General features: G+C 33.6%; 1 protein-coding gene across 1 annotated transcript in view; it reads left to right on the top strand.

The window, feature by feature from the left end:
* Positions 1-12,859, top strand: part of GEMIN2 (gem nuclear organelle associated protein 2) — an 18,144-nt gene extending 5,285 nt beyond the window's left edge. Inside the window, exons 2-7 of the mRNA XM_019644671.1 lie at positions 4-95; positions 1,833-1,877; positions 3,118-3,186; positions 7,191-7,301; positions 9,824-9,882; positions 12,041-12,859. Coding sequence (XP_019500216.1) covers positions 4-95; positions 1,833-1,877; positions 3,118-3,186; positions 7,191-7,301; positions 9,824-9,882; positions 12,041-12,080 — 416 coding nt within the window. The 3' untranslated portion in view covers positions 12,081-12,859. The remainder of the gene's footprint in view (positions 1-3; positions 96-1,832; positions 1,878-3,117; positions 3,187-7,190; positions 7,302-9,823; positions 9,883-12,040) is intronic.
* The last annotated feature ends 1,660 nt before the right edge of the window (positions 12,860-14,519 follow it).

The following is a 14,519-nucleotide window of genomic DNA, read 5'->3' as shown; positions in this document are numbered from 1 at the left end:
AAGGCTGGAAAAAATTTTGTCTGGGTGAAAGGCTATGTGTTGAAGGGGCTGTTGGACCAGCTAAAAACGAAAGTCCTGGAATAGATTATATACAAGTAGGTGATAAGTGGATAAACAAAATAGAAAGTATCCTAATGTTGGTGCATCATTTAGTATAAAGTGTCAGCAAACTATGGCCTGGGCCAAATCCAGCCCTCAGCCTGTTTTTGTGCAGCTCCTGAGCAAAGGATGGTTTTTCATGTTTTTTAAAGCCTAAAAAACTAACAATATGTGACTAATAAGACAGTGTGTGGCCTGAATTATTTAGTTTCATGGTTTACAGAAAATGTTTGCCAACCCTGACTTAGTTTATTAGCTCTTTAACTTAAAAATTGTCAGCCCAGTATCTAAAACAATGTACTATGACTTTTTTTAGATTGGCTTCACATCTCTTATGTTTAAGCTGTGCAATAGTTTTGTGAGTTAGATAGGATTTGTTTTTTTGTTTCATGATTAGGCATGGGTTGAACAATGAGGGATGAGTAGTCAGGGAAATAGGAAAACATGAAATTGGAGAGCTACTTAAAAACGCTTAGTAAATTGCATATTTTGGGGATGAAATGTTGAGTGTATATTTAAATTTCACATGGCTTTATTTTAATCATAAATTATACAGGCAACTCCTTATTGTCCTTCAATATTCGTGTGCCATCAAGTTTCAGGTGTTTGTATGGAACTTCCTGCATACATTTGCATTACTGCTAACTTCCTATGTTATGTTGTTCTGTTCTGTTGAATAGGTATTTATTGTTTGCTATGTGGTAGCACATTGTGTTTTCCCTATTTAAAACTAACTTATCCCAAAAGGGTAAAAGCTCGAAAAATCACTAAAAAGACCAAGAATCCAATTAAATTAAAAAAACAAAAACAGTCAAAGGATATGAATAGACATCTCACAGAAAGGAAATACAAATTGTACTTATATAAGAAGATACACAAACTCACTTGTAATGGAAATGTAACATAGCTACACTAAACTGCTATTTTTTTCAGGTACTATGTTGGCAAAGAAAGCCCTATATACTATGTTGATAGGGGCTGGGAAAACAGGCACCATTACACAGGTAGGGGGAGTGGAAATTGATTCAGATCTCTAGGGGAGCTAATTTGGCACTGTTTCTTATACAACCTATTTTACTTTTGGGATAATCCCTAATGTATGTTACATTTCAAAAATGTGTTTTAATTTAATCGAGATTTAAAATTTATTTATTTAATTTAGCTTGTTGTTACAAAATATATACAAGTAACATATACCACATGATAGAACCATGTAAAGATGCAAGAGTTTAATGCATATGCAATATTCTTAAGTTTCTCACAAGCTATTACTATTTTCATAATCAAGGCTCCCAACATTAAACGCCAAGTAGCTTTGTAAAAATTGAATCAGATTAGATTTGAAAAACATCATTCTAATCCAAATGCCCTAATTCCTGAAAATGTTAGCTTTTGCTGAAGATTTTCGAAAAAGGATTACACATTAATGTCATAGCATCAGTAGTATCAGTATCATTTTTTTAAATTTCATACTTTAACATTTTAATTACTAAAATCATTCTTTGTTTTTAAATTTACACATTCAAATTTCAAGCACTATTTTCTTGGCCATTACCAATGTAATAATAGTTCGTGGAACATTTTATTGTAATGGGCAGTGACGGAATTTTGATTCCTCCATTCTTTGTTTCTAAATAACAGTGTGATGAGAAATTCACATTTGACAAAAGAAAAAATGAAGCCCTTCCCTTAATAATACCATCTAGTAAATTTCAATTTCATTTTTCTTTCAGATTGGTTTTCCTCCCTTGCTTAGTATTGTTAGCAGAATGAATCAGGTAAAATCCATCCAATAATAAGAACATATGCATTCTTTTGTTTGCAATGTGTGTGAAAGTATTTGAATACATTTACTGAGTATTTACAGCATGCAAGACCCTGTCCTAAGCTCATTAACAGTTCTTATTTAATCCTTACTGCAACCCTATATAGACAGTTAATATCCTTTTTTTAGAGATCAGGAAGTAAAGCTAGAGGTTAAGTAACTTGCAGGTAGTTTTTCAGCAAGTTTTAATGGCAACACTGGGAACAATCCCAGGTTGACCTAATTCTAAAACTGATGCTCTTCATCATGGTCCTAAACTATTTAGTTGTGTACTTGTCAGTTCTAAGTCTTAAGATTCTGGAGTTTGAAGTAAATACTAAGGTTAGATCGCTATTCCTAGTTCCAGATATCCTACATATCTCATTAAGAATGAAGTGCAGTGAGCCATGAACAACACGGAGCAGAGGGACGCTGACCCCCACACAGTCAAACATCCATATGTAACTTTTGACTCCCCCAGAACTTAAGTACTACATAAATTTCTTGGGTAAAAGCGGAGAAATAATGGACTTGGTACAGTTTTTTAGTATTAGGAACTCTGTTATCTGTTTAAAGAGCAAATAAAAACTTTGGTGGTTTTTGTCTTCAGGAAGCATTGGAAAATACCTTTTTTTGTGTGTGTGATACTCTTGTAAATCATACACTGGCTGACAGTTTCACTTACTTGATCATTTGCATTAAGGTAACTATAATGGTCATACTAAATTTGATAAGAGCATTTGTTTTTTTTTAAGTGTCCAACTATATTTGAATAAGCCAGGAACATTTTCAATGATTTGATAAATTCTAGTTGTATAGTTTTAAAACAGATCTTTCTCTAGCTAACTTCCTCTTTATATTTGTACTTTGTTTTAATGAAAATAATCTGAAGGTATTTATGCAAAGACTTTTAAGAGCACATGGAATTCTTCAAGTAGTTATAAACTAAATTAATAGCTTCAAACTAAATCCTAGGATTTAAACTAAGTTATTGATACTTGAAAATGTATAAAAATATTTGTCTTAAAATCCTCTTCTCACTTGATGAACCATCTAATCAAATTACAAGAAGTAACAGTTTGCTCTGGAAGTCTAAAGAATTGGGCCATTTCAAACATCAGAGTTGCTTTGTAACTAAACTTATGAAACCTTTGTTGAATTGGTCAGTATTTTATTACTAATGCATTTCTTTTACCTCCTTCCCCTTTTTTTAGGCAACAGTAACCAGTGTCTTGGAATATCTGAGTAATTGGTTTAGAGAAAGAGACTTTACTCCAGAATTGGTAGTATTACATTTTTTTATTTTCATAATGAAGACAAAGTTATATATACTTACATGCTTTTTTGAGATATGACTCTACAGTATTTATAGATATGTATGTATTATGTGTGTATATGTTTAACTATGTATAATGCAAATGATGTTTATTTCCAGTGAAATTAGGAATTTATACAAGAACATAAATCAACATAGCACTTCACTGAGAAAGTTTTGCTTTGGGGAAAAAAGTGTCACATAAACAGTTGATTTCTATCCTGGGACAAGCTGTTTATCTCATTGCAGACTAGTAACAAACAGGTCACAGACTGGCAGGCAATATGCAGACCCCATTTTGAGTATCATTGGCTTAAAGAAGTTTGAAATGCATTTTCTAAAATGGCCTTGAAATCTGATTCACAAAAGCATATCAGAAATAATAATAGCAAGCACTTTGTGTCAGGCATTGTTCTCAGGACTTTGAATATAACTCCTTGAATCCTCTAATAACCTATGAACTAATTATTTCCACTTTACAGATAAAGAAACTGGAGCACATAGGGATTCAGTAACTTGCATAAGGTCACACAGATTGTAACTGGCAGAGCTGCGACTCATGCCCAGGCAATCTGACTATATTCTTTAACACGCAAGCTACACTGCCCCTCTGTTGTATTGCTTTATAGTCACAGCTTTTTTTTCACCTTCAAAACTGGATAATATGGGTGGACATTATATAAATAAATTATCTACTTAATCCCCTAATAAGAAGTTTTATCATCTAAAGTTGGATTCAATTTTTGGAAACAAATATTTTTCACATTTGAGTGTGTTTGCAAAAGAGTGTATCTGAGGCTCCAACGCTCCCTGTGAAAGCATAAGATGTAATCTCTGCCCTCCAGAAGCTTATTGTCAGCTGGGAGAAGTAGATAAACCAGCACTGCAGTACAATGTGTAAGACTCCCAGCCTGCCATTCAAACAAGTGGCTTAGAGAAGGCTCTTCCATAAGTAGAATGCCCGTATTCTTTTTTTTTTTTTTTTAAGCTGAGCCATCCTGCCACCTGTTGACAGCTAGCTCGGGCAGGGACTCGAAGCTATTGCTCAGAGCTCAAACTCTTGAGCGAGCTCTTAACCAACTGAGCCACTCGGCCGGCCCCCCATATTCTTTATCACCATTTTCAGTTTAGATTTTTATATTTTTTTTCTTTTAAGTCTCTACTATATAACATACTTTTTAAGGGGAAAAAAATTCATGTTTAGATCACCGTTTCTAGTTCAGTGATCGTATGTATCTTTTACATAGTTATAATTAATGTATATAGTCTAGTTTTTCTGGCTCATATTTCATATATATATATATATATATATATATATATATATATATTTCTATATGATAATGGAATTCACACAATTGCCATTGTCCTAATATCTAATAGTTTACTTTGATTCTCTCATTATTGACCATTTGGGTTCTTTCTTATATTTTATAATCATGACTAAATGATAAGCATTTATACTAATTTCTTAGGATATTTCTAGAGTAGAATTATTAGATCAAGGACTTATAAACCTTTGTTACATTCTGCCAGATTGCTTTCAGAAGAAATGAATGAGTTTATAATGCATCAGCAATGGATGCTTAAAATTAGTTCTCTTCCCTGCAGTCTAAAGTAGAACCATATGAAATGGCCATTTCTGTAGGTTAAAAACATTTGATTATCAGTAATTCCATATGGTTCAATCTAACATTTTATGTAGTGAATTTATAGTAGTACTTCAAAGTAAATGTAATTTACATTTGTTTCAATATCAGTGAAACAATGTTTTTCCCATGCATTGGTATATTAGCTATATCTTCAATAGATAACTTATTCATATTCTTAGGCTACTTAATTCACTGGAATCTAGATATTGAACTTTAAATTTTAGATCAGTTCTTTCTGTCTGATAGTGACCATTTATCAGTATTATTTATCTGATCTGTTTTCTTTCTCTTCCTTTAACATTCATTTTTAACTCTTTATTGTAAGATTTTTTGGATTTTTAAAAAACTTACAAAGATTACTCAAGAGGATGATGTTTGGCTTTTCTTATTAATTAATGAAAGCATATTACTAAAAAGTGTAGCTATATTTGCCAGAGGAACCATTAATGTGTTTCTGAACTACTAACAACTGATTTACTAAATTTTAACCTGATTAATTCTTTGAGTCTTAATTTGAGTAATTTGTCTCTTAGATCAACAGTATTGAATTCCCTATCCATGTAACTGTACCATCAGAACTCTAGTATTGAGAATGTTAGTGTTTTAAAGTAAAAACCTTTGTCACAGGCAGTTTGCATATCATAAACTAGCAAAATGAAAAAGGGACCTTTTAAAAATTACTTGGTATTACTTGTCTGTTTTTTGAAAAGTATAGCCTATTATCATCCAAGCGTGAAGCTATTAAAGAAGCTTTTGGCCTCTGGTTTTGTATTTTGCTTTTATCGTTTGGTATTGTCACAATGTACTCACTAACTTTGAGGAAAGGGAACCTTGCAGCATAGATACATCATAGATATCAGTAGAGGTTTAAGCAGTTTCTAAGTGGAAGACCATTTGAATGCCTGAATACTAGTTTTACATAGTAAATGTATACCTGAAAATTTGAGTCAAGCTGAAATGTCTAATAGCTTTTTTAATGTAGAAGAAAGTTTTGCTCCCTATTTGTAAAAGAAACCTGGATGTGGATCTTTTGTTTAAGAAGACTTGTGTGGTTCCTTGAGGACCTAACTTTGTGTTTTGTATAAATTGTTATTTAAAGTTTGTTCTAATAGTCTTCAGGTTTCTCCAAAGTGATATCCAAAGTAATAAACTCAGTCATATACACTGTTGATGAAAATATAATTTGATATAATGTTTCTGAGGTACAATTTAGTGATTATATCTCAGAAACTTTTATGATCATATGTACCCTTTGACACCACCATTTCATGTCTTAAGAATTTAGCCCAAGAAATCAGAGATGCTCTAAAACTTATGTTCAAGAATATTTATCACACTATTTTTTTATTATAACAGCAACAAATTAAACATCCTAAGTGCTCAACAATAGGAAATTGGTTAAGTAAATTATGGTATATCCACAATGGAACATTCATTCCATAAATATTTTAATTAAGCTCCTTTTGTGTTTTAACTCTAGACTGGTTTCTGGGGGCATAATATCTATCATTATACTCTCACAGAATTTGGGTAAAGAAAGAATAAACCAGCAGCGATAGGAAAGTATGATAAGTGCTTGGTTAAAGAGTAGTATTTATATAAGCGCCATGTTGAAACTAACATCTCTTGTTAATCAAATTTAACATCATGGGAAATGTTTATTATGTGGGACTACAAAGTGTTACCTTATTAATATTATTACAGTGATGAAACTGTTTTTAAATAGACATAGAGCTTTTAAAAAATTAGCAGAAAGTTTATCTGGATGGTGGAATTGCAGGTTCATTTTTCCTTTGTCTTTTGTGTATTCCTTAGTTTTTCTGCATTAAGTATATATTACTTTTGTAATTGAAAAGAAAAACCCCTTTTAAAAGGGGATAGGGATAAATTTAGCTTGCCATGGTATTTATAGTATCAAAACAATTCCTTTGTATAGATCCTGGGAAAAAGTTATAAAATTATAAAATGATTTGTATACCTGTCTATAGAGAGCAAAGAAAACAATGTATCTTAATTTTTACAAGGATTTATACAGATCTTAATGTAGTTTTCTACCTATGAATTAGGGCTTAAATTGTAATAAGAATCTCCAAAATGAACTCTTTGGCAGTAAAAATATTTTGAAGTATCTAATGTTCTGTATCTATAGTTAGAAGATACAAAAGATATCACCTGGCTTTTTTGTCTGTATCCAAACATACAGCCAAATGTTCTGTGAATGTTCATAGCAAATAATCAGACACAACATTGGACATTTAAAAAAATAAGTTAAAACATATGGTACAATGTTTGCCTACTTACTACTTTTTTAAATTCTATTTAGGGGAGATGGCTTTATGCTTTATTGGCTTGTCTTGAAAAACCTTTATTACCTGAGGCTCACTCACTGATTCGGCAGCTTGCAAGAAGGTGCTCTGAAGTGAGGCTCTTAGTGGTAAGTTGCAATATGGTGATAAAGAAGGATTCCAATGAAATAAGAAAATTTTATTAGTCAGAATTCCTTTTGGCTACATAATAGAAAGCCTAAAATAACAGTAGCTTAAATAAAATGGAAATTTTTCTCAGATACAGAAAGTCTGAAGGTAGGCTGATCAGATTTAAGATGGCAGTTACCCAGGCTTTTGAGTCCTGCCACATGTGGCTTCCATCCTCTAGCTCACCCCACCATCCAAGGTGGCTGCTGGAGTTTCTGCTGTTTTATTTCATAGGCCCTTGGAAAGAAGAAGAGAAGGCTCTCTCCTTTAAAGAGCCTTCCCAGAGATTCCACTGCACATCTGGCTTTCTGTAGCTCCTTGGCCAGAATTTAGTCACATGGCCATAAGAAATTATGGGAAATGTTTACTTTTAGCTGGGTGGCAGTGCCCAGCTAAAAATGAGCTTCAGTTGTTAAATAGTAGGGAAGACAGAAAGCTGGAGTGGTCAACTAGTAGTCTCTGGCCCAATGATTGTTTTGAATGTCTCCAATCAGACCCTTCCTCCAACTCATACCTGCAACATTACAATATATGTAAATTAAAGCCAGGGTAAGCCCATTTCTGATTTTTTTTTTCCATCCGTTTCCCCTCTGCAAAATGTATACTTCTTGTTCTCCGTTGACTACTCCAAAGTACTTTTTTTTCTTTTTTTATTATTAGTTAGGGTGTATAAAACAACATAATGATTAGACATTTACACACCTCACAAAGTGATAGCCCCATCAAGTCTACTATTCACTTGACACCATACATAGCTATTATTGTAAAATACTATTGACCATATTCCCTATGTTGTACTTTATATTCCATGACTACATATTTTTTTTTATTATAGTTGACATTCATGATTATTTTATATTAGTTTCAGGTATACACTGCAGTGGTTAGGCATTTGTATAATTTATGAAGTGATCCCCCAATAAGTCAAGTACCCACCTGACATTATACATACTTTTTGCAACATTATTGACTATGTTCCCCATACAGTATTTCACATTCCTGTGACTATTTTGTGACTACCAATTTGTACTTCTTAATCCCTTCACCTTTCTCACCCCGTCCCCCGACCCCTCCCATCTAATAACCATTTTTGTTCTCTGTATCTCTGAGTCTATTTCTGTTTTGTTTATTCTGTTCTTTAGATTCCACATATAAGTGAAATCATGGTATTTGTCTTTCTCAGTCTAATTTCACTTAGCATAATATTCTCTAGGTCCATTCATGTTGTTGCAAATGGTAAGATTTCATTCTTTACTATGGCAGAGTAATACTCCATTACATATATATATATACCACAGTTTCTTTATCCAGTCTATTGATGGGGATTTTGGTTGCTTCCATATCTTGGCTGTTGTGAATAGCGCTGCAGTAAACATAGGGGTGCATGTATTTTTTCAAATTAGCATTTCGGCTTTCTTTTCATTAAACAACCATGGTATGGCCCAAACTAACTTAGATGGCCTGTACTCCAAGCAAAATGTACTTGCTACTCACTAAATATTTCCTATGCTTTGATCCTACATTATTCCCTCTGCAGAAGAGCCTTTTTCCTCTCTTCCAGTCTGCATGTAGATACCATTTACTTTTCACAGTTTGGCTCCCATTCCACTATTTTCTATACTTTCCCTTATCCTAACAACTAAAAAGAATCTCTCCATCCTGTTTTCCCAGTATACTTTGTATGTTTTTTATGACACTTCACACATTTTTCCTTTCATTAAAGCTAATATGTGGATATGTCATCTTCTGTGCTATTAGCAGGTAATATGTTTTATTCAGCTTTGTACCATATAGTGCTTTGCACATCGAAGAACTGAGTACAGTAACATCATGGACATGTATCCCAAGTTTGAATTAATATATGACATGTCTGTTATAACATTACTCAATAGATTATTGTGACTATTCCTTGAAAAGTAAAAAATAAATTTCATACTCTATAATTCTATTTCCATGTATCTTAGGTCTGTCATTTTAACAGATATTTAAAGTGAACTTTCTAAAATGTATAGTTCAGGAACTACCTTCAACATAATTGAGAGCCCTGATCTGGAATATTTTCTGGTATGTCATATGCCTGAAACCAAGATTTCACTCCTTCTCAGTTGTAAGTTCCTTAAAATAGTTTTATACACTCTTTTCATTACTGTCCAGTTAGGGCACAGGCTTTTCTTGCTGCTCTAGTTGGAACTAGGGGAAAAAAATTCTCCCAAGTTATCCTCCTTAGATCCCTCAATTCTTATTTCTTTTTTCTGTTCAGGATATTTCTTTAAAAGATGATCTTAAATATTTGTTGAGGGATCGTTAACTCTACAGTTTTCTCCTTTTTCTTTGAGGTTTCCTATTTCTATGTGATTCTTATTATCATCTAATGAAAATTACATGTTTTGCATCTTAAAAGGAAATTTGTTTCAAAGATATTGTGGGGAACAGACTGCATTTTGAGTTCTGCCACATGTGGCTTCTTTTTTTTTTTTTTTAGGACAACAAAGATGATGAGAGGGTTCCTGCTTTGAATTTATTAATCTGCTTGGTTAGCAGGTAAGTAATCCTTGGCTTCTTGCTTTGTAATAGTATTATTAATAGTGGTAGAGTATTGTTTCCTTTTTACACTAGAGGAAATTGAGGTAGGTAGGTCCAGAGGCTTAATTCTAGTTTTGTTTGGTTGGTTTGACAAGACTCCATGAGTTCTATTATGTCACTTAGGGAGGCACATAATGTCTAGTTGTCCCACTTCTAGTGGTGATAAAGGATAAAGTTGATCAGTGCGCTCAGGTAAAGTCCATACCTTTTACCTCTTGGTTTTGTCAGCCATTCATAATTGTTGCATAGATCCATTATTTCATTAAGATTCAAAAATGCTGGTTTTTCTATCATTCCCTATTTATTTATAGCTAAATTTTTTTTGGAAAACATAACTTCCCTTGTATTATTTGGTTAGATTAAATATACTAGATTCTTTTCCCTTTATATACTACTAATTTTTGGAATAGAGTTGTGGCCTAGCTATCCCCAAAGATGACCAATAAGGTTTGTTTGGGATTCTCATTTTGAATTTAGGTGTTTTAACACTTGATATATTTTAATCCATTGCAGTCATTCTTTTTGATGCTCAAATTTTCGATCTTTGGCCAGTGTGAGCCCCTCAGGTTGATTCCTGTGCTTTTTGTTATATAATCCTAGTGGCCCTTTGTAGTTTTTCTTACTTTCTGGCATGTCAAGATGATTCCTATCTTGGACTCTCTGGATCTGAAATCAGTCTTTTCCTCCTGGGCGTGCTGGTTCCTCTTTAAAGTATTGGGTTGTCGGAAAAATCATGATGTATTTTTTCTGTTTTTTGTTGCAAAAATGCGTCATGACTTTTCCGACAACCCAATAGAAAATGGTATAAGTCCACAAATTTGGACATTAGGGAAGCTGGTTGTATTAGGTTGGTCAATGCATTTAGGCCTTTTCAGGGACCAGAGCTAGGAACTATGTATTTTTAGAATGAGGAAAAGTAAAATCTTGAGTTCAAATTGGTATTTCAGTTCTAATTTAAGTGTACATTTTTCTTTAATGTATATTTCTTCTCTCCTATACTGAAAGTTCTGGTTTCTAATAACATTGACATGATTATTGGCTTTATCCTGTAGTATGCACGTAATAGTTTCAGAATAACAATACTAAGTTTCACTAACAGTAAAAATACTGAAATCATTTTTAAGAATTTTTTTTTTCAATTGGGGAATTGGGGCGGGAGACCAGCCAAGTTGTTGTTCTTCAATCTTAGCTGTGGAGGGCGCCAGTCGCCATCTGGCTGCCCGTTGGCAGCTCGTGGCCTCTAAGCTCAATGTGCTGTGTTACAATCTTGAGTTGTTGGCGGGCATAGCCCACCATTGAACAAGCAGTCTTGTTGTTAGGAGCCTGTGCTCTCAGCAGCTGAGCCATCCTGCCACCTGTTGGCAGCGCAGTGGCATCTCAGCTCGGGCACAGCTGTCACTGGCCCATGTGGAAATCGCACCAGCAGCCCTGTTACTCAGAGCTTGCACTCTTAAGCTAACTCTTAACCAACTGAGCCACTGGGCCGACCTAAGAATTCTTTGCAGTTCTTTTTGTTCCTGGAAAACCCACTGGGGACATATAGCAGAACACCATGTTTTAAGGTCACATGAAATTATTCTCCTGTATGGCTTGCCACCAACTTGATAGATGGGAAGATTCATTTGGTAGTTTGATTCATGATTTTCTTTTTTGTTTTATAATTACATAAAATTTTTACATTGTTCCAAAGTTAACATTTTAATTCGAGATGCATTTTTGAAGTATGTTAGAATCCACCTGTATCCTCTCTAGCCTCTTTCTCCCTTCTATAGTTATCCATTTTATTATTAATTTTTGGTTTATCCTTCCATTGTTTCTTTGTAAAAGTATAAGCAAATATATCTGCATTCCTACACACGCTTATAAAAGGTAGCATAATAAACATCATTCTGTACCTTTTTTCTCTTAATAAATCCTGGAAATTGCACTGCAGCAGTGTAGATGGTCTCCTCATTCCTTTTTTGTAAAAGCTTTAGTCTTCCACTGTGTAGATGTACTGTAGTTTATTCATCCAGTCCCCTTATTGATGGGTATTTGGGTTGTTTGCAGTCTTTTGCTATCATTAGAACTAGTGCTGCAATTAATATTTTTAAGCATACAATTATTTCTTTACTAGGTATTTTGACCAACGAGATTTAGCTGATGAACCATCTTGACATAGCTGATCTCTCAGGGATAGAAAATACTTGTGATGAAGGCAGCCTATGTCTGAGGAAGTACAATGCCAATTCAAGTACAGATTGCATCACATCTTCAACATTATGAGAGGGGTCTTCATCTTAAACTGTGCAACGCAGAAGATAGCTTGTGTGGATTTGAATATCTGAAGTATCTTTGATACTTTGAAGAAACTCCACCTAGTTTCTAATGACAAGTTTTAAAGTTTTTCTATAACCACATGCAGTACTGTATGATGAAATTTTACAGATGTCCTTGGTGCTGTTTCATTGTTTTATATGAATACACATAAAATTTTATTGAAAATGTTTTGGTTACTAAAATTTTGTTTGACTCTTGAACAAGACAATGGAGAAAGGTTCTTAGTATTGGAATTAAAATAATCTAGATTAAATGGCAAATCTGTTCATAGCAACAAAATTAAGCAAACGTTTTCCCTTTAAGCTTAATGCTTTTATTTAAATGCTTTATTGCACAAAACTTTTCTTAACAAATCAAGTAATACCCTAATAGATTGACTGCTTTTTCTGTCAAATCTTGTTCATTTCACTTATAATTTATAATCAGGTACAGATGTTTCCTACTTTTAAGTACAGAAGATCCAAGTAACAGTAGTTCTTCAAATAGGGGTTTATTTTCTCACATAACAAGATGTGGAGGAGCTGGCTGCTGGCATTGGTTCAGTCACTCTGCAATACCAAGGTCTCTGATCGTTTGGCCTTTCCCTCATGGTAACAAGATGGCTACTAGAGTTCAAGGAAATGTGTCCATATTCAGACAGGAAAAGGGCAGAAGGAAGCAGAGCCTTCCACATCTGATCCTTTTCTCATAAAAGCAACACCTTCTCCAGAAATCCCCAGATGTGTGTTTACCTGTTGGCCACAGTGTATAAGATGATCACCTCCAGCTCCAAGGAAGGTTGGGAAATGAAACTATAATAAGCCTTTCCAGGCTTTCTAATAGAAGTTGAAAAGGAAACGGGATTGGGAATAACTGCGGATCAGGCAACTAACAATGTTGCCACTAGTTATAAATGGAGATGAAATTTTAATTTGAATCTTTTCATAAAAAGCTGATTTTTAAATGTCTGCTTAATAGTCTAAGTTGTTTTTATCATAATTTACACATTCTCTCATTGTTAGATACATAATCTCAGTGTTAATCCAGTATAGAAAAGGCTACCATAAGTATCTTCATGTACGTAACTTTTTCCTTTTTTTGGTCAGAAGTTCCCAAGAGTACGGTTGCAACTCATAAAAGTCTTATCAGCTAATATTGCATTTGAAAACTTAACTGAGTTTTACAAATTAGAAATTTTTGTTTCTCATCTGATAATTCTGGTATAAGAAGTTCAGGGCTGGTGTAGCAACTTCACAATATTGTAAATGTCCTGGACTGCATCTATATTTCTCTTTTATCCATTTTAGTCTGTAGCTTTTATCTTTCTAGTCGTGATATGGTTGCTTTGCCTCTTGCCTCACATCTACTATTCCAAGAATAAAAGAGCACCACCCTTGTCTATATCAGGGGAGCAAAGCATTACAAAAAACCCTCAACTTACATATCATCTGCCCAAGTTATGACATTTTCTAATTATAAAGCAAGCTGGAAATAATTTTTTAGGTGAGCATATTGCTACTCCTACCAAAAATGGAGATGTTAGAAAAGTGGGGAAGAGTGGATATTGGATAGACAGTCAGCAGTGTCTACTACAAAGAGTTTAGACTTCCAACCTATACCACAACTAGCTGTGTTATAGCCTCACATTTTTTTTTATTGATTTGATGATGGCATGGGAGGGCAGGGCTGGGGGCTGATTATTAATAGTGTCAATTATTGTTTTTATTTACATTTTTTCCACAACTAGTGGCTGAACATGTAGTTATGCATACTACTCTCACAGAAAAAAAATTCTGAGGACTGGATAGCATAAAAAAGAAGGGAATTTTGCATATGCAGAAGACAAGTGGTATAAGAAATTATTTTAATATAGACACACCTCATTGTCTCGCAAGCTGGAGGATCTCTAATAGTTAACTGAGAACCCATTTTTATGACTTAAGTTGGCATACGGACATTTTTCAGGAATGTAGACACAAATAAATGACATTTTAACCACTAATGTAATAAAAATTAAGTGTGTAGGTAACCATTATAGTCGTAGTGTTTATCAAGATGTTCATAATTAAAAGTATCTTCTGATTTTAATGGGAAATTGAAGAGAAAAAGTTCCCCAACTCTTAATCACAGGTAGAGAGCCTTACGTTTGTTGAGAAATTATATATTTTAAATAAAATAATTTAGAAGTAGTTATTTTGAAAATAATAGCTACCAAGTGGTAGTTTAATCAGATCTAAGGGACAGTGACAAAGTAAATTAGATTGCACCTGTATTTTTTTTTCACATAAAAGATACAA

This window comes from Hipposideros armiger, unplaced genomic scaffold (assembly GCF_001890085.2).
Source record: "Hipposideros armiger isolate ML-2016 unplaced genomic scaffold, ASM189008v1 scaffold_90, whole genome shotgun sequence".
Taxonomy (NCBI): Eukaryota; Metazoa; Chordata; class Mammalia; order Chiroptera; family Hipposideridae; genus Hipposideros; species Hipposideros armiger.
The sequence above is the reverse complement of the archived record's forward strand: the minus strand, read 5'-3'. Positions and strand labels throughout refer to the sequence as shown.